Raw genomic sequence first — 26,614 nt, 5'->3', positions numbered from 1 at the left:
ATGCCTTGTATTTCTTTTTCTTGTCTAATTGCTCTGGCTAGAACCTCCAACACAATGTTGAATAATAGTGGTGATAGTGGACATCCTTGTCTTGTTCCTGATCTTAGGGGGAAAGTTTTCAATTTTTCCCCATTGAGGATGATATTAGCTGTGGGTTTTTCATATGTTCCCTCTATCATTTTAAGGAAGTTCCCTTGTATTCCTATCTTTTGAAGTGTTTTCAACAGGAAAGGATGTTGAATCTTGTCGAATGCCTTCTCTGCATCAATTGAGATGATCATGTGATTTTTCTGCTTTGATTTGTTGATATGGTGTATTACATTAATTGATTTTCTTATGTTGAACCATCCTTGCATACCTGGGATGAATCCTACTTGGTCATGATGTATAATTCTTTTAATGTGTTGTTGGATACGATTTGCTAGAATTTTTTGAGGATTTTTGCATCTATATTCATTAGAGAGATTGGTCTGTAGTTTTCTTTTTTTGTAATATCTTTGCCTGGTTTTGGTATGAGGGTGATGTTGGCTTCATAGAATGAATTAGGTAGTTTTCCCTCCACTTCGATTTTTTTGAAGAGTTTGAGGGGAATTGGTACTAATTCTTTCTGGAACATTTGGTAGAATTCACATGTGAAGCCATCTGGTCCTGGACTTTTCTTTTTAGGAAGCTTTTGAATGACTAATTCAATTTCTTTACTTGTGATTGGTTTGTTGAGGTCATCTATGTATTCTTGAGTCAAAGTTGGTTGTTCATGTCTTTCCAGGAACCCGTCCATTTCATTTAAATTGTATTTATTAGCGTAAAGTTGTTCATAGTATCCTGTTATTACCTCCTTTATTTCTGTGAGGTCAGTAGTTATGTCTCCTCTTCCATTTCTGATCTTATTTATTTGCATCCTCTCTCTTCTTCTTTTTGTCAATCTTGCTAAGGGCCCATCAATCTTATTGATTTTCTCATAGAACCAACTTCTGGTCTTATTGATTTTCTCTATTGTTTTCATGTTTTCAATTTCATTTATTTCTGCTCTGATCTTTGTTATTTCTTTCCTTTTGCTTGCTTTGGAATTAGTTTGCTGTTCTTTCTCCAGTTCTTCCAAGTGAGCAGTTAATTCCTGCATTTTTGCCTTTTCTTCTTTTCTGATATAGGCATTTAGGGCAATAAATTTCCCTCTTAGCACTGCCTTTGCTGCATCCCATAAGTTTTGATATGTTGTGTTTTCATTTTCATTTGCCTTGAGGTATTTACTAATTTCTCTTGCAATTTCTTCTTTGTTGAGCCTCCACGTATTTGTGAATTTTCTGGCATTCCGCCTATTATTGATTTCCAACTTCATTCCTTTATGATCCGAGAAAGTGTTGTGTATGATTTCAATCTTTTTAAATCTGTTAAGACTTGCTTTGTGACCCAGCATATGATCTATCTTTGAGAATGATCCATGAGCACTTGAAAAAAAGGTGTATCCTGCTGTTGTGGGATGTAATGTCCTATAAATGTCTGTTAAGTCTAGCTCCTTTATAGTAGTATTCAGATTCTCTATTTCTTTATTGATCCTCTGTCTAGATGTTCTGTCCATTGATGAGAGTGGGGAATTGAAGTCTCCAACTATTATGGTATTTGTGTCTATTTCCTTTTTCAGTGTTTGCAGTGTATTCCTCACGTATTTTGGGGCATTCTGGTTCAGTGCGTAAATATTTATGATTGTTATGTCTTCTTGTTTAATTGTTCCTTTTATTAGTATATAGTGTCCTTCTTTATCTCTTTTAACTGTTTTACATTTGAAGTCTAACTTGTTGGATATTAGTATAGCCACTCCTGCTATTTTCTGGTTGTTATTTGCATGAAATATCTTTTCCCAACCTTTCACTTTCAACCTATGTTTATCTTTGGGTCTAAGATGTGTTTCCTGTAGACAGCGTATAGAAGGATCCTGTTTTTTAATCCATTCTGCCATTCTATGTGTTTTGATTGGGGAATTCAGTCCATTAACATTTAGCCTTATTATTGTTTGGATAATATTTTCCTCTACCATTTTGCCTTTTGTATTATATATATCATATCTGACTTTCCTTCTTTCTACACTCTTCTCCATACCTCTCTCTTCTGTCTTTTCGGTTCTGACTCTAGTGCTCCCTTTAGTATTTCTTGCAGAGCTGGTCTCTTGGTCACAAATTCTCTCAGTGACCCTTTGTCTGAGAATGTTTTAATTTCTCCCTCATTTTTGAAGGACAATTTTGCTAGATATAGGAGTCTTGGTTGGCAGTTTTTCTCTTTTAGTAATTTAAATATATCATCCCACTGTCTTCTAGCCTCCATGGTTTCTGCTGAGAAATCTACACATAGTCTTATTGGGTTTCCCTTGTATGTGATGGATTGTTTTTCTCTTGCTGCTTTCAAGATCCTCTCTTTCTCTTTGACCTCTGACATTCTAACTAGTAAGTGTCTTGGAGAACGCCTATTTGGGTCTAATCTCTTTGGGGTGCGCTGCACTTCTTGGATCTGTAATTTTAGGTCTTTCATAAGAGTTGGGAAATTTTCAGTGAAAATTTCTTCCATTATTTTTTCTCCTCCTTTTCCCTTCTCTTCTCCTTCTGGGACACCCACAACACGTGTATTTGTGCGGTTCATATTGTCCTTGAGTTCCCTGATACCCTGTTCAAATTTTTCCATTCTCTTCCCGATAGTTTCTGTTTGTTTTTGGAATTCAGATCTTCCATCCTCCAAATCACTAATTCTATCTTCTGTCTCTTTGAATCTATCATTGTAGGTATCCATTGTTTTTTCCATCTTTTCTACTTTGTCCTTCACTTCCATAAGTTCTGTGATTTGTTTTTTCAGTTTTTCTATTTCTTCTTTATGTTCAGCCCATGTCTTCTTCTTGTCCTCCCTCAATTTATCGATTTCGTTTTTGAAGAGGTTTTCCATTTCTGTTCGTATATTCAGCATTAGTTGTCTCAGCTCCTGTATCTCATTTGAACTATTGATTTGTTCCTTTGACTGGGCCATATTTTCAATTATTTGAGCGTGATCCGTTATCTTCTGTTGGCGTCTGCGCATTTAGACAGATTTCCCTGGGTATTGAATCCAAAAGTTTGGAAGATTTTTCTGTGAAATCTCTGGGTTTTGTTTTTCTTATCCTGCCCAGTAGGTGGCGCTCGTGGCACACGTTTGTCTGCGGGTCCCACCAGTAAAAGGTGCTGTGGGACCTTTAACTTTGGAAAACTCTCGCCGTCCGGGAGGTTCGCTAGCCGAAGCGGCTTGGAAGGGTTCGAGCCGGCCCGGGGTCCAAATGCGGGGAGGGTTGCTGGCCGCCGCAGCCCGGGAAAGCGCCCGTCCGAATTTCCTCGTCGCCCGGGCGACAAGCGTGGCAGGAAGGCGCCAGCGGCAGGGGCCCGCCCGGGAGAGTGCACGTTCCCGGGGAGTCACGGGTTTGGAAGGGGCCTCCCCCACCCGTCACCGTTCTCCGCGGCCTGGGGATTTCCGATCCAATTCTCTCAGTTGGTCCGGGGGGCTGTGCATGGTGTGGGCGCCAGCCGCCGCGGTTTCAGGGGACCGCCTCTCCAATTCTCCCAGCCGGCCCGGGAAGGGGGAAGGGAGTGACTCCGGCCGCTTGCCGCCCCGTCCGGTGAAGCCCGCGCGCCTCGGTGATCTCACCCGAGCGGCTTCTCTCAGCCAGCCAGCCGTTCCAGGATGGGGTACGCTGTCTTTTTTATCTCTGTTATGGCTTTGGGCGCTGTTCTTTATCGTTTCTACTCCCTTAGTAGCTGTCCTGGAGAAGAAACTAAGATCCGCGCGTCTTACTAAGCCGCCATCTTCTCCGGAAGTCCCCATGGTACTTTTGTGGTTCAGTGGCAGAGTTGAACAGTTGTGACAGAGAACTTACGGCCTACAAAGACTTAAATATTTACTCTCTGGCCCTGCACAGAAGAATTTGCTAACCCCTGTTTTAGTAGCAGGATTTGGTTATTCTTTTCAGTTGGCATCAGGCTGCCGGAATCCTCTAGTGCAAGGGCTTTACCCCTAAAGGTACAGGTTACAGACCTCCCTAAGTTGTTATGCCCTGCCCGTTCTGGGGTGAAGTCTTTAAAATATTGTACCCATTTCAGGTTCTTTAATTCTGCTGATCGTCAAAGTGAGAACCCTTTCTCGCTTTCGCTATTCTGACTAACCAACCCCTAATTTCACTATTGAAAACTCAATTTCTAACCTGCATTATGCTAATTAAATCTCTAATGTTGATCAGAGATAGCAGCAAACTTAATAACTTCCTCAAGATTGTGGGCTTCCTGGTGACCAACTGAGAACTGAATTCCTGATTAGGAAAATTGACTAAGACAAAATGTGGACAAATAATTTTTATTATAATGATGCTTATGCTTATGCAAGGGTAAAGCTAGGTGTAAGCACCTTATGCTTACAACTCATACACAACAGTAAAGCCAAAAACTTTTGCACACGATGTTCATAGCAGCATTATTCACAGTTATTAAAATATGGAAACAACCCAACTTTCCATCAACAGGTGAATGGATACACAAAATGAGGTATATATACATACAATGGAATATTATTTGGCAGTTAGAAGTCATCAAGTCCTAAAGCATGCAACAACATGGATAAAGCTTGAGGACATTATGTTGAGTCAAGACACAAAAGGACAAATATTGTGTAATCTCAGTAATATGAACTAATTATAATATGTAAACTTATACACAGAGAATCTAGAATATGGGTTACCAGAGATAGAATGAGGCTGGCTAGAGAAGAGGGAGAGATTGCTTAAGATGTCCAGAATTTTTGGTTGAATTCAGACGAGTGGAAATGGATACAGATAGCACATTATTTAACTAACAGTGCTGAACTGTGTGTGGATGTAGTTGATGGGGAAGTTTAGAGTGATATATATCAGCAGAAGGAAAGTCAGAGGTTAAAACATGGAACTGTACAGCTCAGTAAATCTTGTGGTGGATGATGACTGTGGTTAACAATATAACTATAAAATATTTCTTCCATGAACTAGAATAAATGTACAAAACTATTGCAAGGAGTTAATAAGAAAGTGGTATATGGGGAAGAAGCACACAAATTGCGAACTATGGACTGTAGTTAACAGTAATGTCTTATTATTCTTTCATCACCAGTAACGAATGTACCACACCAATGCTAGGGATCAGTGATGGGGGTGGATAAAGGCTAGGGGATGGTTTTGATTTTCATGCTCTCTCTTTTTTTCTTTTTCTTTTTGGGTAATTAAGATGTCCTCCTAAAATTGATTGTGGTTATGAATGCATAATTATGTGATGATACTGTGAACTATTGATTGTATACTTTTGGGTAGATTGTGTGGTATGTGAATATATCTCAATAAAATTGCATTAGAGAAGAAAAAAAACAAAAACTACAGATTAAAATATGAAACCAATAAAATTTAACATTTTTATAATATCTGAATTGGGATATAATTTACATGCCATAAAAATCATTGTTTTAGAGTATACAGTTCAGTGGCTTTTAGTATAGTCAGAGTTTTGCAATCATTGCCACTACCTAGTTCCAGGACATTTTCATCACTCTAGAAAGAAACTGGTAACCATTAGCAGTCATTCCCCGTTCCCCTCTTCCCTACCCTCATGCAGCCACTAATCTACTTTCAATCTATGAATTTGTCTATACTGGACATTTTATAAAATGGGAATATATGATACATGGCCTTTTGTGACTGGCGTCTTTCATTTAGCATATGGTTTCAAGTGTCATTCATATTGTAGCCTTGGCATTACTTCATTCCTTTTTATGGCTGAATAATATTCCATTTTGTGTATATACCATTCATTTATCCATCCATCAGTTGATGAGAATTTGGGTTATTTCTACTTTGGTATATTATGAATAATGCTACTATGACCATCCACTTTCAGGTTTGTGTGTGAACATATGTTTTTAAATTCTCTTGGGTTTATATGCCCAGCAATGGATTGCTGAATCGTATGTTAATTCTGTGTTTAAATTTTTTGAGGAATTACCAGACTGTTTTCATAGAAATGTACCATTTTACATTTCTACCCGCAGTGTATTAGGGTTTAAATTTCTCTACATTCTCACTAGTAATTGCTATTGTCTGTCTTTTGAAGTGGTGTGAAGTGGTGTTGAAGTGGTGTGTCATTGTGGTTTTGATTTGCATTTCCCTAATGATAATGATGTTGAGCATCTTTGCCTGTGCTCTTTGGACATTTTAGATCTTCTTTGGAGAAATGTCTTTTCAAATCCTTGGTCCATTTTTTAAAACATTTTTATTATGAAATATGACACACATATTATATTAGCTAGCATTCGCTAGAGAGACAGAATCAGCAGGAGATATCTGTAAATATAAAATTTATAAAAGTGTCTCACATAACCATGGGGAAGTAGAGTCAAAGGTCTGTAGGGCAGGCTGCAAGCTGGCAGCTCCGATGAAGGTCCTCAGTGAACTCTCAGGAGAGGCTTGGCTGACTGGAGCAGGAAGAGTGATTGTCTCTTCTGAATCCCCCTTAAAAGCCACCAGGTGATTAGATTAAACATCACTCATTGCAGGAGACACTCCCCTTAGCTGATTGTTGATGCAGTCAGCTGGATGCAGCCCATGTGGTCATGATTTAAGTTCATGAAATGTCCTCATAGCAACAGACAGGCCAGCACTTGCCCGACCAGGCAACTGTGCCAAGTTGACACATGAACCTGACCATGACACACATAAAAAAAGCAATAAATTTCAGGATGCATTGTAACAAGTAGTTATAAAACAGATTTCAGTTTGGTATGGGTTACAATTCTGCAATTGTAGATTTTTCCTTCTAGCTGCTCCAAGACACTGGAGACTAAAAGAAATATCAATATAATGATTCAGCAGTCATACTCATATGTTAAATCCTATCTTCTCTGTTATAATTCCTCCTTCTCCTTTGACCCTTCTTCCAATCTTTAGGGGTATTTGGGCTCTGCCCTTTCTAAGTCTTTCATGTTGGAAAAGGGTGTCAGTAATATGGATGGGGGATGGAACTAGCTGATGTTCTTGGAGAGGTTGACCCCTCTGGGTTTCAGGAGTTACCTGGCCTAGGAACCCATTTGGAGGTTGTAGGTTTCTGGAAAGTAATCTTAGTACTTGAAGCTTTTGCAGAATCTCAGGTAGAGCTCTAGTTGTTCTTTTCCTTTGTCCTTTTTTAAATTGGGTTATTTGTCTTTGTATATTCTAGATAAAAGTCCCTATCAGATATATGGCTTGCAAATATCCTCCCCTTCTGTGGATTCCTTGATGGTGTCATTTGCAGGACAGAAGATTTGTTTAATTTGATGAAGTCCAGTTTATCTATTTTTTTCTTTTGATGCTTGGGCTTTTGGTGCTGTATCTAAGAAACTATTGTCAAAGCCAACCTTGTGAAAATTTACTCCTATGTTTTCTTTGAAGAATTTTTAGTTTTTCCCTTACATTTAGGTCTATGATCCATTTTGAGTTAATTTAAGGATATGGTGTGAAGTAGGGGTCCACTTTCATTCTTTTGCACATGGATACCTAGTTGTCTGAGCACCAGTTTTTCAAAAGACTATACTTCCTCCATTGAATTGTCTTGGCACACTTGTAAAAAATTAATTGACCTGAAATGTAAGTGTTTATTTCTGACTCTCAGTTCTATTCCATTGGCCTATATGTCTATCATATACTGTGTCCCAGGGTATCTGCTGGAACACTATCCTTTGAATGTTATAATTTTGCTGTAAACTATTTTTTCACTCAGATAAACCATTTTGTTATTTTAAATAGAGTCAATAATTTCTAATGGTCCCATACTGAGAGTAAGCCCCTGTCCTGGTTTTCAGGATATTGTTTTGGAAAGACAATCTTTTACACCTTTCTGCATGGATTCTTTACAACAAACTACTTTTAAAAGTATTAGTTCAATGATGGTTTGAATATGTATCCTGCACAATGAATGAAAAAATAACTTTGTATTCCATCAGCTTGTACCTCACATAGAATTTATTCGGCATACATGAGCATAAGGTATTTGTTTATTTGCTATATCACAATTAGGATAAATTGGTATATTCTCTACTCTGTAGGAATTTACAATCTATAAGGTAGCAACGTAGTTAAGGGTAAATGAAGCCAAACTAAACCTCACAGCAAACAGAGTTTATGTCTAATAGTTATTTTTGTGATTATGGTGCCATATTTCCTGATTGACGTACAGTGTCTACCATCATTGCCGAGTCATAGAGCTGAGAATAAACCATGTAGAGACTTTGTTGTAGTTTGTTTCCTTTTTTGAGTCAAGGACTCCTTAGCAAATATGTTAAAAGCCATGTACTGGGGGGTGCAAGGGTAGTTCAGTGGTAGAATTCTCACCTGCCATGCAGGAGACCCAGGCTTGATTCCCTGCCCATGCATTTCCCAAACAAACAAGCAAACAAACAAATGAAAAACCAAATAATAAAAAATTCAGCAAATGGTGCTGCAATAAGGGGATACTCACATGGAAAAAGAATGAAATGTGATCCCCGCCATACTGCATATTAAAAAAAAAAAAAGAAACAGCCATGTGCCTTCCCTAGCAACAGGAATGCAGTTTATTTCAAACCAGGACAGGGGCTTACTCTCAGTATGGGACCATTAGAAATTATTGAATCTATTTAAAATAACAAAATGGTTTATCTGAGTGAAAAAATAGTTTACAGAATACTTTACCTAAATGTTTAGGGAATTCCTGGGCCCTTTAAATGTGTCCAAAGAGGAGTCTTCATCCAAATAAGCTACTAACTTTATAGATGGGTAAACTGAGACCCGGAGAGATTTAATTATTTTCCTCAAGTGGTAGAGCTAGTTCAGTCTACTCTAAGAAGCAGTACATGTCATCAACATCATGACGATGGTATACCAAAGAAAATGTTTTCTAGCAAAAGACTTTAATTTTATTAATTAATGAAGAGTCCCTCGAGCCTTGACGCAAGCAAAATCCTTGGGACTGGAGTATCCTTGTGGTATTAACACAGAAGTAGAATAAATGCTGTGTGGTTAGGAAGCTGATCTCACCAGAGACGTGGTGTGGTGAGGTTTTGGTTTTTTCCCCACAGTCTCTCCAGCCTCACCCCACAACTTTCCTTTTTGCCCACTGTGGTTAAGCTCTGGCAGCCTCCACCCCCTTCTCCAAGCCCTCTTAGAATTCTCCCATCAAACCATCATCCTTCCTCCTTTTCTGATATTATATGGAGTCCCTGGTATATTATAGACCAGGCATCTAAGATAGAACAGCACAGTCCAAGCTGCCCAGTGATGGCAGATTTTGCAGAAATGTGAATTTGAGGCAACATTCTCTATTTTGTGTTTTTAGCAGAATTGGAATGGTCTGACTTGTCTGTTTCCTTTTTTTGCCTGTTTTGAGTGGCTGAAATGTGGCATGATTAATTTTTTTTCTCTTTCTTCTTGGCAGCATCTCTCGGGCAGTCAGCTGCAGTCTTCTGTCCAGCTCTGGGTGTCCTTTGGCCGGAAGCCCATGCGGGCAGCCCAGTTTGTCACCAGACATCCTATTACTGTGAGTAGGGTCACCTCGGGAGTGGGCAGAGGTGTTGCTGTCCCCATGCAGAGGTCAGAGGAAGGGTGTCCCCAGGATGTCCTACTCGGTCGTTTTCCAGAGAGTTCTTTGAAGGGACCCATTAGCTTTTGGCCTTTTGGTCTGCTGTATCCCTGTTCACTGTGTGAAATAATTCTGAACCCGGAGGCTTAATTTGCTTTAAGTGGAGAAGGATTGCAGAGAAGTTTGAAGCCAGAGAGCGTGGGCTCAGTGTGCTAGTACTGAAGGAACTGAAAGCTGGGTCACTGCAGTGGGTATCTATTAAGTAGCTGCTATATTGCTCACACATGACTAGTTTCCAAAAGGGGAGAAGATTTGGGTCCCACCTTTTAGAAACATACACATTGGAGAGACTGAACACTTAGTGAAGGATAAAACCGTATACAGGCAAATGCTTGAATATATAGTATGTATGACAGCATGGAGAGTGATATCAAGGAGAAGTGACACAGGAGGTGGCGTTTGAAGGTCCTGATGTTAGCAGTTAGTTTGGCAGAAAATTGGTAGCTCAGAGGGGCATGTGGTCCAGAACATGCTTTCTGTGAGTTCTGCCATTCTTCAGCCATGTTAGGGAAACTGAAAGAAAGTGAAATGCACATTAATCTGTATAGTACTTTGTAGTAATGAGAGGCATCACAGGAAAAAGAAGGAGATGTTATTAACTAAAATGAGGTTTTTTTGGTCATTTATGGAGTTCAGGGACCCATTCTTATTTTGCTCCCCATTTGCCAACCAAAGGGCCTGCTCCAGCAGCAGCCAGCTTTGGGTTCTCCAGTGGGAAAACCTTCAGAGCTTCCTTGCCAAGATCAGGGAGTTTTGTCAGCTCACTGGGACATTTGGAAGTCATTGCTTTAGTATGTCTAGGGAAAGCACATAGGGCTCTTATGTTTGGTGACATGCATTTTTTGGCTTTCGATTCCCAAGGAATATTACATCGCAGATGCCTCGGAGGACCAGGTGTTTGTGTGTGTCAGTCACAGTAACAACCGCACCAATTTGTACATCTCGGAGGCAGAGGGCCTGAAGTTCTCCCTGTCCCTGGAGAACGTGCTGTATTACAGCCCAGGAGGAGCTGGCAGTGACACCTTGGTGAGGTAAGGCGCTGTGGCCGTCAGCCCCCCTGGTTTAGAGCAGCTCGACCAGAAAACTCCAGTTCAGTGGTTTTCAACATTAACTGCCCATCTGGACTCCCTCGGGGAGTTTCAGAAACCCTGATGTGTGAGAGTTCGTAGTTTAATTGATTTGGCGTGCGGTCTGGGCATTGGAATTTAAAAAGCTCCCAGGAGATTCTCCTGTGCAGCCAAGATTGAGGACCTTTCCTCTAGGGGACGTTTCAGGTCACGTCCGCCCTGTTGCCCACTCGCTCCCATGGGCTCCCTTCATTCCGTGACCTGGCTTTGTAAGCTCTTGGCCACTTGTGTGAAAAAGTGCTTGGAGAAAATCATCAAATCAGAACGAGCTGGCATCCTTTTCCTGTTATGCCCCTCATGACAACAAAGTACAGTACAGCTGCCAAATGGCTCGGGTGAATTGGCATCTTTGCTCTTTTTTCTCATATGTAATTGCAGTGACTTCATTCTCTAGGAAAGACACCATTGTCATTGATCCTTTGTCAGTAAATCCCAATGCCGGGGCTGTTTTCCAGTCGCAGGGATGGGCTTTCTCTGCGCCACCACCCTGCCCCCCATCAAGGGGGCTGGGGGTTTTGGGTTCAGGAGGGAGGGGTAAATTCTGAGGGTCCTTCTGGTGCCATGAGTCCATTTCTTCTCCTTTGCTGTGTTACGGATCAGCCTTTTGTGAACTGTGGGGCTGTGCTAAGGATTCCTCTCTGCTTAGGGAAAGAACCATCCATATGAGACTGATGGATGGGTCTGGAATGAGGTCCTGCTGCCTTCCCTCATGCCATCAATTCATTCATTTGTCAGTTCATTCAGTCAGTACGCTACTGTTATTTGCCAGGTTCTAGTTACAGCACTGAAAGGACACATGCAGCAATGACAGATCCAAGCAAAGTCCTGGTTCCATGCAGCTTCTATTCTAGTTCAGAAAAAAGAGGATGCCAACAGATATGTAATCTGCCTGGTAATGGTGAGCACCAAGAAGTTAATATGGCAAATAATGGGACAGGGGATTACAAGGGTGTTTTTTTCATAAGCTGATTATGAAAGGCCACTCTGGGGAGTGATATCTGAGCAGGTACCTGAGTTCATGAGGATGATAGGGGGAAGAGCGTCCAATGTGGAGGGAATAGCAGGCATGGTGACTCTGAGTTGGGACTGTGCTGGTGTGTAGGAGTAGTGAGCAGGCCAGGGTGGTCCGCACAACCGAAGGAGGGGAAAGATGTAAGAGAAGATCCAAGAGAGCAGAGAGCTCAGATTGCAGAAGGCCTTCTAGAGTGTGGAAAGATCTTTGTTTTTCTTCTAAGCAAGAAGGAGGGTTTGACATCATCTGACCTGCCTGTTAATTTTTATTTAACATTGAAAAATTGTGAGTTGCCCCATATATAAAGAAAAGTGTATAAAATGTAAATACACAGTGTGGCAAATAATTGTTGGTGAACACCTGCGTGACTTATCTGTTTTAAGAAGTTATCCTTGATGCTGAGGGGAAATCAGACTCAAAGTTTTAGGGGGTCAAGGATGGAAGCAGAAGAGTAGTTCTCAAAGTATTGCAAAATTCCAGACTAGTGGGGGCTGATGGCAATAGGGAGCCGTGCAAATGGTTAGAATGGTCACGTTTTGGATCTATTTTAAAAGGAGAGCCAGCAGGAGTTGCTGATGGATTGGAGATGGGATGTGAGAAAAGAACAACCAAGCAATCTCCCCCCCCCCGCCCCCCGCTTGGCTGAGCAGCTGGGAGGGTGGTTGCCCCTGAGTGAGGGACGTCTGGGCCAAGGCCAGCAGTAGGGAAAAGGTGAAGAGAGTGGGCATATCAGGTTGGAGAACCCTATCAGATCTCCACGAGGAGACCTTTCTGCCTTGGGCTCTTATAGAGACTACTTCCAGTTTCTTCTTCAGAGGTACTGCTGTCTTTTATTCCGTAATTGAAAATAAATTGAAATCATGAGCAATGATCCTGCAGGCCTTCCACCTGACTCTTTTTAAAAATATGTTTTTTCCTGCCTTTGAGAGCCTCTGGTTATGGGTGAATAAGCCCCAATTTGCCAAAAGGTTTCCTGTGCTGCTCATTTGTTGGATATTCAGGATAGGACAGAGCAGGAGCTGGAGGCTGGAGAGCGGCTGTCCTGGAAGCAGCTGGCTCACTGCAGGGTCCCTGGCCATTAGACATCCCCACCCCCACACCCCCACAGCACTTTCTGAAGTAGTGAATGTCTCTCCTCTCCCTGTCTGAGCTTACGGTACCATTAGGAAATCGAAAATAAATTCACGCAAAGAATTATAGACCAGCATCCTTGCTCTACTTTCCTGTTTTTTTTTTCTTCAGGTTTTTCCCCCAGGACTAGAGATGCTTGTATTTGCACAGTTGAGTGCCCTTTTTGTCATCTGCATCTCCATCTCGGCAAGATGAAATGGGATAAGGGTGAATTAGCAGATTACATGGGCAGGCTGCTTTAAAATAAACCTCTGTGGTATTTGAAATAAGCTCTTCTTTGAAGTAAATGGGACAGTGTGGTGCCGAGAAACTGGTTCTAATTTACCTAGAGAAATGAGGAAAGAACTTTTAATGCAGGAGGAGCCTTGATGGTGATGTACCAAGTAGAAATCTTGTGGAAAGCAGTGTTTGGATGGTGGGTACTTGGAGGCACGATGTGCCGAAGAGATGTTGTCAGGACATCTGGAGGCAGCTTGAGGAGACCTGGCTCCCTGGCCCGGGCGTGGCTTGGGTTTTGTGTGTAGTGCAGCCGAGGGGAGCTGCCTGCCGAGTCTCACCCCAGGGGCACTCAGGGGAGCAGGGGAGAAGCTCTATGGGGAGGGCTAGTGGAGGGTAAAAATGGAAGAAAATGGATTCTCAGGGAGAATCTGAGACGGGGGACTTGTTGCCGGACACCTCAGGGAGGAAATGAAAGGATGGGCTAGGAACTAAGAGCAGAGGCATGTGTGAGGCACAGGAGGGTGAAGTCAAAGATAAAAACTCAGGAAACTGACCTGGGCTTGTCTCAGTGAGAGAAACTCAGACCTCCCGCATATCTGAAAGAACCCAATAAACCCAAGAACGGCCAACGCCACAGTGATAGATTCTAAAGCAGTGGAGTTGGGTGAGTAGAGAGCAGGACAGCGATTGGCCTTGAGGAGATTCCTGAGTAAGTTACTATAAATGACTAAAATAGACCTGAGGAAACCACATATCGGAGAATTTGCTCAACTCGGGTGTTTTACTTAAGATTTTGCCCAGTCTCTCAGTCTGCAGTACGTACTGTTTTCCGTCAGTGCTGCTCATTTCTTTTCCTGCCATGGGGGTGGTCGTATGCATCGTTCTGTCTGAGGTGGCAGGGCACTTACCCAGCTAAAGAGGATTTTATAGCAGGCAATGGAGAAAAGCAGTTTCCTGCCTTATTGCTTAGTCCAGAGAATGAGACCCCCCTAAATAAAGGGCACCCTTCCAATTTATTTATTTATATATGAAACATAACCACATACAAATGCAAACATTCTTACCATTTGATCATTCCATACTTGTTATATAATCAATAACTCACAATATCATCACATAGTTGTATATTCATCATCATGATCATTTCTTAGAACATTTGCATCAATTCAGAAAAAGAAATAAAGAGAAAAACAGAAAAAAATTCATACATGCCATACCCCTTACCCCTCCCTTTCATTGATCATTAGCATTTCAATCTATTAAATTTATTTTAACTTTTGTCCCCCTATTATTTATATATTTTTAATCCATGTTTTACTCGTCTGTCAATAAGGTAGATATAAAAGGAGCATCAGACACAAGGTTTTCACAATCACACAGTCACATTGCAAAAGCTATATCATTATACAATCTCTTCAAGAAACACGGCTACTGGAACACAGCTCTACATTTTCAGGCACTTCCCTCCAGCCTCTCCATTACACCTTAATTAAGAAGGTGATATCTATTTAATGCGTAAGAATAACCTCCAGGATAACCTCTCGACTCTGTTTGGAATCTCTCAGCCATTGACACTTTATTTTGTCTCATTTCGCTCTTCCCCATTTTGGTCGAGAAGGTTTTACCCTTCCAGTTTTAAAAGCCTCGGGTGGGTGATAGCTACCGTTTCTCCAGGTTTCATTCTGTCTGTAATCTGTGTGCCGTTTTAGTGTGGCACTGCTCTCTGGTGAACTCACGGCATCCTAGAGTAGCAGGTAAAGTCTTGAAGGGCTCCCTTCTCTGCTCCACTGTTCACAGGTATTACCTTAAGTTTTCTAGAGCCTTCTTTACTGTGTCCTGCTTCTCTGGGAAGGACTGCAGGATTCTTCTCGGCTTCCTGACAGAAACCCAGGGGGCCTCCATCTGAGCAGGGTATTGGATAATGAGGCTGTTAATGGTGGTTTAACCCTTAGCTGGCTTTCCACAGATTAGGTTAAATTGTAAGCCTCCTCCCTCTTCTATCCAAGGTTTAGCATTTCCTGATTGTCAACACTCACAGGAAATTTGGGGTCAGTTTTGATAATGAAGGAATAGATGTGACTCTCAGGTCATTTTTTTTTTTTTTTTGTACATAATGTTCTTGGACGTTTTATTCATAATGGCCTAAATAGGAAATAAGTAAATGTTCATCACAACAGATGGCTGAATAAATCAATTGTAAAATCCACACAGTGGGCTACCATTCAATATTTCAAAGAAATGAACTATTAATATATACGTGTATGAATTGTAAAAAGCCTTATGGTGAATAAAAGAAGCCAGACACTGAAAAGTACATCCATTTACATTAAGTTATAAAGCAGGTAAAACTAATATGTAGTGGCAGAAAGCAGATCATTGATTGCCTATTCTTTGAGAAGACAGGGATTGTCAGGTCAGCCTTTATATATTATGTTCACCAGCCCAAACCCCCTGCTAGGAGTTATTGATTAAGTAAGCATCTTGGCCCTCAAAGTTAAACAGCAATCACTTAAAAAAAAATAGCTGATTACTCAGCCATAGACATGACTGAAAAACCGATCCATGCTGCAGCATTGATGAACCTTGAAAACATTCTGCTAAGTGAAAGAAGCCTGGCACAGGAAGCCACATGTTACATGATTCCATTTATGTGAAATGTCCAGAATAGGTAAATCCGTAGAGACGGAAAGCAGATTAGTGATGGGGGTGGGGGGGAGACGGGGGGAAGGGAAGCGACTGCTTTTGGGCACAGGATTTCCTTTTGGGATGACGAAAAGGCTCTGCATCTAATAGTGGTGATGGTTGCACAACACTGTGCGATATATTTAATGCCACTGAATTGGTCATTTTAAAGTGATTAAGATGGCAAATTTTATGTTGTGTTATTTTCTACAATAAAGAAATCAAACAAATATCAATTCAAGCTCACTGCTGTTCACTCTCTTACAGGTATTTTGCACATGAACCGTTTGCTGACTTCCACCGAGTGGAAGGGCTACAAGGAGTGTACATCGCGACTCTGATTAATGGTTCTATGAACGAGGAGAACATGAGATCCGTCATCACCTTTGACAAAGGAGGCACCTGGGAATTTCTCCAGGCTCCAGGCTTCACGGGCTATGGAGAGAAAATCAATTGTGAGGTATAGATGCTTTAATCTTGTTTGGGATTTTAACACAAGGAGAACAGCTGTGGTCTGGAGTTGTCTCCTGCATGTAGTGTTTACTGGAAAGATGCAGGATCACACAGCATTCCATTCATATCGCATGGACCACGCTTTAATCTGTATTTCTACTGTTGTGGTTCCCAAACTTGGCACCAAGGTACCCTGGGGTGCTGTAGGGAACTCAACAGGAGTGCCTTCTGGTAGTTGAGCATTTTAAAGGCAGCACTGCTGTACTCGAAACTGTTGTATACCATGTGAAGTACTAGATTGGGTTCATTCCCGGTTTCAACATTAGATCATGCCATATTTCTTTTGATGACATCATATCTTTGGGAAGCTAACTTTTGAGCAGTTGGTATGATAAAAAGCAAACGAGAAAATAGTGGTGGTATAGGACTTGAGAGTGGCGGTATTCACTATGATCCCAAAGGCTGGGAGGTTGTGTAGTGCTCAAGAGGTGCACAGGTCCCATTAGTGATTAATTGTAGTTATTGAAGAATGAAATAAAAATTTTATTTTTTCTTTCAGTTTATGTATATACTAAGTCATTTGTACTTAACTATTTAAGAAAGAAATGTTAGTCTTTATTTTGGCCTGGGAATACTAAGAACATTCCTGGGACACCATCGCACCATGAACCAAGAAAAGTTTGGGAACCTCTGCCATAAGTTACTGTTTCTGTGGAGCTTCTTTCAAAATTCCATTCTGAATACAGCTCAGGGTTCTACGATTTTCCCTGACTATGGTAGCCTCTGAGAAGTTAAAAAGACTGACATGTGTTGTTTGGTCCCACTCTAAGTGTCCCCATAAGGCCCAGCAGTTCCTTCTTTTCCCTTTTGGAAGAATAGTCTGTGGACTGAGGTTCCTGTCTTTATGTAACACCCCCCCACCTCTGTTCCTCTTTCACCTCAGGGATTTAGGGCGTGTCAAGGAGAAGGGCAGAAGGAACACAGAAAAAAACCAAGTAGTATCGATTTTCAGAGAAACTGTAATATTGGACTGAGACCTGGTCTTTTGGATTTTTGAATTTTGTTTGTCCATTGGTGCAGTGCGTTCACTCACCCCGTATGCTGTATCTGAGGACCTTGGGAACGTTCTCTTGGGGTCCTTGCTTGGTAGCGCCCTCTAGTACCTAGAAGGTCTTCTTGATTATTCTTCCCTATTTGGAGACAGTTTTGAATTTTTTTTTGGGGGGGGGGGGGGGACATGGGCAGGCACCAGGAAGACAGTTTTGATTTTACCACATCCAATCTATTTTTGGAAAGAGGCAGGATATAAATAGTAATAGACAAACCCAAGGTGCTTCCCCAACGCTCAGTAGTGTCTTTTGGATCCCAGGGGTCTATATTTTCCTGGTGTGAAGGGGGTGAACATTTCTGAACGTGACGTGTGTATAATTCATGATTAAAATTCCAAGTTTTACTTCCCTCAGAGATCAGTTTATGAAGTAGAGGACAGTTCATCAGTTTTTTTAGTTTCTACTTCTGATTTTAGTTGGTGAAATGAATGTGCAGGAATCATTAAGATATGATTGCCTGAGGATACAGGAAAGCTTAAATGAATAGACTTCCTTGCAGGCAAAAAATGCTTTAGAAGAGGAGAGCTGGCAAATAAATTCTTGAGACCCAAACTCAGTTGCTCCACTTTTCATTTGCCAACCTGTAAAGCTAGCAAGAGGGATATGTATCAGAGAAGTCCTATTGTGACAAAAATAAATATACCTAGCAAGCCAGGCCATGCATATTACCTGTCCCATAAGTACACACAGAGTCCCCCACCCCATCCCCACTTCCCCTAGATCACTGGACACAGATTATTTGATAATCACTTTCTGGCCAGAAGAATCAGCATCCTCATGTAGCAAAAGGTCTTGTCCTTTTTATTTACAGAAGAACTGTTAAATCCTGAACATAAGTGATGATGGCCAGTTTGGATAATGTGAAGCTTTGCAACAGACACCTGCATCTTTGTCCAAATGCAGACTACTTTAAAAAAAAAAGTTAATAAGAATCCTTTGGGGCTTGTGTTTTGTATGCTGTATATCTTGGAGCTTATCAGTGAAATTTAATGACATCTGATTCTTGGTTTGACAGAGTTGCTTGAATCATATTGGAGTCAACTCTCCACTGACTTAGAAAATAAATACCATGAGACCATTTCATTTCCCATTTGTTCCAAGCCACTTGAGAAACTTTCTGGGTGATAACAGCCAGAGTGAAACCTTTCCTATCTACTGGGATTGACAGTGATTCCTAATTGCTGTTTTTTCAGAGCCTCAGAAGGAATTTTCAAGTTATTATTTCCCCCTTTTCTTTGGTGAGAGACCTTTCCATGGGTTCAAATTAGTGTCTTGATTTGAAAAGTGTGAGACAGTCAGGTTTTGAGCCTGGCTTCCCATGGACCAGGTTTCCTTCCTCTCTGTCCAGCTCCTGTGTTTACTGGGGACATCTAGACATCAGAACACGCCCTTATGGTGCCTGAAACTTTTGTTCTGCAGCTTTCTCAGGGCTGTTCCCTCCACCTGGCCCAGCGCCTGAGTCAGCTTCTCAACTTCCAACTCCGGAGAATGCCGATTCTCTCCAAGGAGTCGGCACCTGGCCTCATCATTGCCACAGGTAAGTTGGCTGCCCCTCAAGTTCCAGCTTTGGGGTCAAGCTGTCCCGTTACGTGCAGCCAGTCCTGGAAAGACCACTGCATCTCCTGTGGTAACCGCTGTCTGTGGCTTTGAGATGGGCCCTAGTTGTTAGATGGGATTTCTACTTGGGCCAGGGTATCATCGGATAGATTCTTTTTTGTGTGTGCTACTACAACACAATTAAAAAAAAAAAATCATTTAATTCCTCACTGTCAGAAGCGTGCTGGGTCCCCAGATCAGGTTCCCTTGAGCTTCCCCAGAACATAGCAGAGTCAGTCACAAGCCCCAGTTTTTTTGTTTTTAACAGGACATGATGCTCTCATTGGCTGATTAACTATTTTTTAAAAATATTTTCATTGTAAACCTTAAAAAATATACAAATATTCTTGACATACAAACATTCTGTACATGGTGTTCAATCAGTGGCCTGCAATATCATCATGTAGTGTGTATTCATCACCATGATCATTTTTTTTCAACATTTGCATCTCTCCAGCAAAAGAAATAAAAAAGAAAAAAGAAAAGACTCATCTATACACCATACCCCTTACCCCTCCCTCCCACTGACCACTAATATTTCAATTTGCAAATTTATTTTAACCTTTGTTCCCCTCATTATTTATTTTTTTATCCATCTTTTTTACTCATCTGATCTGACAGATTCTTGAAATTCTTGAAATTAAAAATGAATTATTCCTCTTGCATTTTAGGTTCGGTGGGAAAAAACTTGGCAAGCAAGACGAATGTGTACATCTCCAGCAGTGCCGGAGCCCGGTGGCGAGAGGTCAGGGGCTCCTTGGGTCTTGTTTGTGTGAGATCGGGAACTGTCCCTCAATATTTCAGGGGCGTGGATGGTCTGTGGTGGAAGCTGGTGATGAAAAGTGTGACTGTAAAGTAAAGAGAGGTGCCTGACGCCGCACACGAGAGTCAGCTGCACTGATTTCTATTCACACCTTGTAATGCGGACTCAGGATTTTGGTGATGATGTTACTTTTGACTTTTTTAAAAAAAAAAACGCAACTGTGAATTTTCCTAAATGTTCCAGGAAGGCAAAGACAGTGTGTCTTTTGCCTACTTCTTTATCCCCAGGACGTAAAAGTGCCTGGCATGGAGTGGGGCGCTCCGTAAATATTTGCTGAATACACCAACAAATTGCAGCGTAGATTCTGGTGGCATCTGTTCTTGAAACTGTTTTTTGATGTTATTGAAGTTGAGGTCAAGCACGTCCTCAGTAGGCTGTGCTGTAAAGCTTCTTTCACCTTGTTCTGGGCTATAGAAGAAGGCTTTTTTTTTTTTTGACTTGTGTTTGTATAGCTAGTTTAGATCCTCAGGCACTGGTTTTACCAATTCTGAAGGTAGAGCTAGTTCCTATTCCTGAAATGCTAATTCAGCCTTTCACATCCTAGAATTCCCAACTTTGTAAAAAATGTGTTTATAACCTCCCATGACTGATGTTCAGGGAAGTGCACCTGGTCGCGTTTGGTGGGGTTGCATTCTGGGGTGCTCTCCTGCAGGTGCAGGATGCCGGCAGCACAAAACTCTACAGATCACTTGGCGAGAATTCCTTGGGCTCCCTCCCCGGGTGAGCACCCCATCAGGATGCTGTGGGACTCTCAGGAGAGCTATCGTGGCCGACAACTCTCCTTACTCCCAGCCCAATGTGCAGTCTGTACGCGTTCCTATGCAGACATGGCTGTGGAAAGGAGCAATGCTATCTAGCGTCCATTTGGTTCCTTACAGTTTACAGAGATTTGTAAATACCTTATTCCATTTGTGGTTCATCCCTCCATCCCTCCAGCTGAGAGACCTGGGATGCAGACGCTCTGTGTGTGTGTGTGTGTGTGTGTATGTATGTCTGTGTGTATGTCTGTGTGTGCGTGTGAAAACTGAGGGCAGCACAGTGTGGTAGAGAACATGATTACACACATGAAGGAGTTCTTAAGGCCAGTGTAATAAAAAAAGTGCGAACCATTTGGAATTTTCAAGTCCTCCTCATACTGTCCCTCCAAGAACGATTAGGCAGCTACTCTCCGCTTCCTTGGAGCTGGATGTTCCTTTAGGAATTGGGTGTTCTCTCCTCTGCAGAGAGGCTGGTGGTTTGTTTGTACCTTCTGGTGGTGGTTGTAATCTGCGATGTGAACATCTGCAAGCCATTTCCTTCTGAGTAGAAAGCAGTGTCTTGTTCTTCATGCAGTGAAAATGGTCGTCCGGCTCCCGTGTGTGCTCGGTGCCTGCCAAGAAGCACGAGGGACCTTCTTTTAGGGGATAGCAGAGAACTTTCTAGGGGATCACAGGGATGAGCTGTGTCTGTGAATGGACTTCTCGCCCCTGTGGCAGCCTTCACTTCACAGGCACAGTCAGGTGTGTGAGCTGAGGGGATTGGGGTGTAGCAGTGGGAGAGCAGGTGGGAGGGAGTCAACAGAAGGCTGCCTGGAAAACCTGTGACCATAATTCTGGTTCCCTCTTTACTTGTGGATAGTTGTACAAATTCAGAGTTTCATTTTTGTGCCTTTTTTTTGCCTTAGCAAGTGTATTGAGGTATAATGGAAGTAGAGTCAACTGTACTTATTGTAAGTGAGCTATCTGATCAGAATTGACATGTTATACACCCAAGAAACCATCACATACATCATCAAATAAACATGTTCATTATTCCCAAAAGTTTCTTGTGCCCCTTGTTACTCACCCTTGTCCCTGTATATTTCTGTCACTGTAGATTATTCATTTGGCATCTTCTATAGTTTTATGAAAATGGTCTCTTTTTTTTATATTTTTATTTCTATTTCTATTATTTTTTTGGAGCAGTTGTAGGGAGCAGAGAAATCCTGTTGCAAGTGCAGATTTCCCATTCAGGCACCCTCATGTACATTTTTCCCTACTGGTAAACATTTTGTATTGGTGTGGTAACGTTGTTACAACTGATGAAGCAATATTATTATGATTATAACACTGTCCAGAGTTTACATTCAGGTTCACTCTTTGTGTTGAACAAATCTATGCGCTTTTGTTTGTTTTTTTACTTTTATTCTGATAACATATATACAACCTAAAATTCCCCTTTTTTTCTGCTTTCAGATATACAATTCAGAATGCTCATTACCTTGACAGTCTTGTGCCACATCACCCACATCCATTACCAAAACTTCTCCCTCATCCCAAACAGATACTGTATACCAATTAAGCAGTAACTCCTCATTGCCCATTTCAACCCTGGCCCCCGAAAACCTGTGTTCTAGTTTTTGACCATGAATTTGAATATTGTACATGTTTCATATAAGTGACATCATACAATATTTATCCTTTTGTGTCAGGCTGATTTCACCCCTAATGCCTTCAAGATTCATCCATGTTGTAGCATGCATCAGAACTTCATTTCTTTTCATGGCTAAGTAATAGTCCATTGTACTTGTATACCACATTTTGTTTATCCATTTTGTCTGCTGATAGACATTTAGGTTGCTTCCACCTCTTAGAGCTTCTCTTTATGCCCGGCTTTAGTCATTTACCTTGGTGATGATGAGATTTATCCATGTTGGTTCCATGTATCAATGGTTCCTTCCTTTTTATTGTTCATTAATATTCCATTGTAGGTATATACCATCATTTTGTCTGTCCATTCCCCTGCTAATGCAGATTCTTCTTTTCCCCTTCCCTCCATCCCCTACCCTCTTTCCTCTCTTCTTCCTTTCCTTTTCCCCCTCTCATTACAAAGGCTAGGACCTCCGTACCATGATGCCCAGAAGGAGTGAAATTGGACATCTCTGCCTTGTTTCCTGTCTTGGGGAGAAACATTTCAAGCTTTCATCATTAATTATGATGTTGGCTATAGATTTTTCATAGATGTACTTTATAAATGTTGGGAAACACCCTGTTATTCCAAATTGGTTGAGAGTTTTTAATCATGGTTGGGTGTTGAATTTTGTCAAATGCTATTTCTACATTTTTTAAAATGATGATGTGGATTTTCTTTATTATTCTCATATGGTGTGTTATGTTAATTAATTTCGAGTGTTAAACCAACCTTGAATTATTAGGTTAAACCATACTGGTTATCTTTTTTATATGTGGTTGGGTTTGACTTGATATTTTGTTAAGGATTTTTGCATTATTCAATGAGAGGTATTGGTCTGTGATTTTCTTTCTTTCTTTTTTTTAATGCCTTCATCAAATTTTGATGTTAGAGTTAGTGACATAAAATAAGTTGAGGAATGATCCTTCTTCATCTGACAGAGTTGGTGTAAGATTGATGTTATGTTTTTCTTAAGTAATTGAACAGGGTAACTGAGCTTGGAATTTTCTTCTTGAAAATGTCTTTGATAAATTGTGTGTCTCTGCTGATATAGGACTATTCAGATTTTCTGTTTCTTGTGTCAATTCTGGTGAGTTGTGTATTTTAAGAAATTTGTCCTTTCCTTTAAGTTGATGAATTTGTTGTCTTGAGGTTAGTCATGCTATTTTGTTATTATATTTTTATGCCTGTTGGATGTGCCATGATAGCCTCTTTTCATTCCTGATATTCATGATTTGTGTTTTTCCTCTTTTCTCCCAAATTAGTGTTGTTAGTAAGTTTGTCCATATTGTTGATCTTTCCAAAGAACCCACTTTTGGTTTTGTTAATTTTCTTTATTGTCTCTTTGTTTACTTTTTGTTTGATTTTTGCTCTTAACTATTACTTTTCCTTCTATTTACTTAGATTTTCCTTTACTATTCTTACTGTTGCTTCTTAAGGTAGAATCTCAGAATATTGATTTTAGGTTTTTCTAATATAATCACTTAAAGTTGTAAGTTTTCCTGTAAGTATTCTTTAGCATTGTGCTTCAAATGTAAATATGTTATATTTTTGTTGTCATTTAGTTCAGAATCTTTTTAATGTCTTTCTGTTTAAATTGAGATAAAATTTTCACACCATGAAGCTTCATCATCTTAAAGTCTACAGTTCAGTGATTTTTAGTATATTCAGCAAGTTATGCAATGATCATCAGTATCTAATTCCATTTTTGTTATCCTATAATGTCCCTTTTGAGTTGTGTCTCTGATACATTATTTTGAAAAGTGTTTACTTGGACTTTTCATAGGTCTTATAATTATTGGTTTCTAATTTATTTCTGTTGTAGTAAGAGAATATTCCTTGTATGATTTTAATCTCTTTAAATTTATTGGGACTTGCACTATGATCCAACATATGATCTATTTTTGTGAATGTATCACGTACACTAGAAAGAAATATGAATTCTGCAGTTGTTATAGGTAGTGTTCTGTAGATGCTGTATGAAGGTGGTTGATAGTGTTGTCTAAATCTTCTGTGTTCTCACTGATTTTTTTTGTGTGTGTCTAGTTCTCTAAATTGCCAAGAGTAGTAAAATCTCCTACTGTGATTGTGGATTGTCTATTTCTTCTTTAAATTCTGTCATTTTTTGTTCTATGTATTGTGAGGCTCTGCTACTAGAAACACACATTTATTATGATCTCTTCTGATATGTCCCTTTTATTGTTATGGAATGTCCCTCTTTAGGATGATACCCTATTTTTTTGGAAACCTATTTTATCTGATATTAAAATAGTTATTCCAACTTCCTGTGCTTATTTGCATAGTGTGTATTTCCCATTCCATTTACTTTCTACCTATCTGTATCTTTATATTTAGAGTATGTCTCTTATAGGTAGCATATAGTCGGGTCCTGTTTTTTTATCCATCCGTTAAGCTCTGCTTTTTAATTGAAATGTTTAGACCATTAACACTTAATGTAATTATTGATAATGATTGGATTTAGTACTAACATTTTACTGTTTTCTTTTTTATTCCTCTTCCTCTTTTTCCATCTCCTTTTGTATTATTTGTTATACTTTTTAGTATTCTGTTTTTATTTGTTATCTTTGAAATTATATCCCTTTGCATTTTAATCTAAGGATTACAATACAAGCACTTAATCTTTCAGTCTTCTTTGATTCAATATTGTACCACTTAATAGCCAATTTAGACACTTTTCAGCCATTGAAGTACCTTTTCCACCCGCACTCCCCATCATTATGTTGTAGTGGTATAGATTTCTAGATGATTTCATGAATTTTTTCCTTTTTCAGCAACTTTGGTATGATGTATCTAGGTGGAATTTTCTTTGAGTTTATAATTGTCTTGGTTCATTGGTGTCCTTGAATCTATAAATGTATGCTTTAACCAAATTTGGGTAAATTTCAGCCATTATTTCTTTAAACATATTTTTTTTGCCCCATACCAGGGGTCCACAACTGTAAGTGGCTTTTCCAGATTTTGAATTCCCTCTATAGGCTGTTTCTTTTGTTAGTTTCAGCAGCTTCAGGTAGCTTTTTTTTTGTTTTTGTTTTTGTTTTTGTATTTTTTCTGGAGTTTTTGGTACAGTCATCAGGAAGGATGGGCTCTAGTGGGGTTTCCACAGCCATGGGAGAGCTGAACTCCCCTTGGCTAGCTTTATATCCCTGGTTGGTGAGAATCAAGGTGTGGGTTGATGCTGACTTCGGCTCTTTACAGCCTGGCACTTTAACCTGAATCCTCGTTTCTTCATTTGGATGTGAGAACTGGCTCACCCTATCCTAGGACTGTGTGTAGCAGATGAGATATGAAAGTGAATGTGCTGTGTAAACTGCATAATTGTATTCAAGTGGCAGGCGCTTGCTGCCTTGTGTGTGTGTGTGAACAAATCACCCACCGCTGCAGGGGCTTCACCTCTGGTTTCCTCTCCAGGCACTTCCTGGACCTCATTACTATACCTGGGGAGACCATGGCGGCATCATCGTGGCTGTAGCCCAGGGCATGGAGACCAACGAGCTCAAGTAAGGGTCTCTTTTAACCTCATCCTGTCTTCCTAGAAATTTAAATTTATCATTGTAAATGGACTGTCTCTCTACAACACTAAGTTTTAATTCCTGCTGTCATTAGCCTCATTTGTGACTCAAGGAAATTGATTTAAACTTCCCTCATCTATAAAAGGGGAATAATAGCCCACTCTTTCTACCTCGAAGGCCAATAGTGAGCATCAAATGAATGAATCAATTGTACTGATTTGAAAAAATAAATTCCATATAAACATAAAGAATTAATAATGACTAAAAAATTAACTATAGAGACTCTTTAATTTCTTTGTGCAAGTGTGAGTGATATGCATAGAGATTGACACATAGAGCTACCGCTAGAACTTGATAGTCAATTGATTTTTAAAAATTGTTTATTTTGAGATAATTTCAAACTTACAGGAAAGTTTCAGACATAAGTACTATAGAGAACCTCCAATATGCCCCCACCCAGATACCCAGATTTGCCAACTTTTAACATTTTTCCATATTTATTTTATCATTCTCTCTCTTTCTGTATCTGTATCTGTTATCTCTCTATCTCTCACTTATTCCTCTGTCTTATCTATCATCTCTCTATCTTCTAAACCTTTGAGGATAGATTGCATGCATCATGTACCCTACCATTGACACTATTTCCTGAGAAGAAGAATATTTACTTTTGTAACCACATTAAGTATAATCGTCAAGTTAAAGAAACTCAACATTGGATATCCAATTGACTGTTCCTGTGATATGTTGTATTTTGAGGGTTCTTGTAGAGAATTACAGCTGGAAGGGACATTTGGAGTTAACTGCCCCATATTACAGATGAGAAAATCAAGGTTCAGC

General features: G+C 40.3%; 1 protein-coding gene across 3 annotated transcripts in view; it reads left to right on the top strand.

The window, feature by feature from the left end:
• SORL1 (sortilin related receptor 1) overlaps positions 1 to 26,614 on the top strand; it is a 180,985-nt gene that overhangs the window by 45,536 nt on the left and 108,835 nt on the right. For 2 of the 3 annotated variants that reach the window (XM_077112637.1, XM_077112639.1), the window contains exons 7-12: positions 9,465 to 9,566; positions 10,530 to 10,699; positions 16,107 to 16,299; positions 18,821 to 18,938; positions 19,669 to 19,742; positions 25,677 to 25,765. In XM_077112637.1, the coding sequence (XP_076968752.1) occupies positions 9,465 to 9,566; positions 10,530 to 10,699; positions 16,107 to 16,299; positions 18,821 to 18,938; positions 19,669 to 19,742; positions 25,677 to 25,765 (746 nt within the window). The remainder of the gene's footprint in view (positions 1 to 9,464; positions 9,567 to 10,529; positions 10,700 to 16,106; positions 16,300 to 18,820; positions 18,939 to 19,668; positions 19,743 to 25,676; positions 25,766 to 26,614) is intronic. The other variant, XM_077112638.1, reaches the window with a different exon arrangement.

This window comes from Tamandua tetradactyla, chromosome 8 (genome assembly GCF_023851605.1).
Source record: "Tamandua tetradactyla isolate mTamTet1 chromosome 8, mTamTet1.pri, whole genome shotgun sequence".
Lineage (NCBI taxonomy): Eukaryota > Metazoa > Chordata > Mammalia > Pilosa > Myrmecophagidae > Tamandua > Tamandua tetradactyla.
Note: the sequence above shows the minus strand (reverse complement) of the source record. Positions and strands in the feature narration are given on the sequence as shown.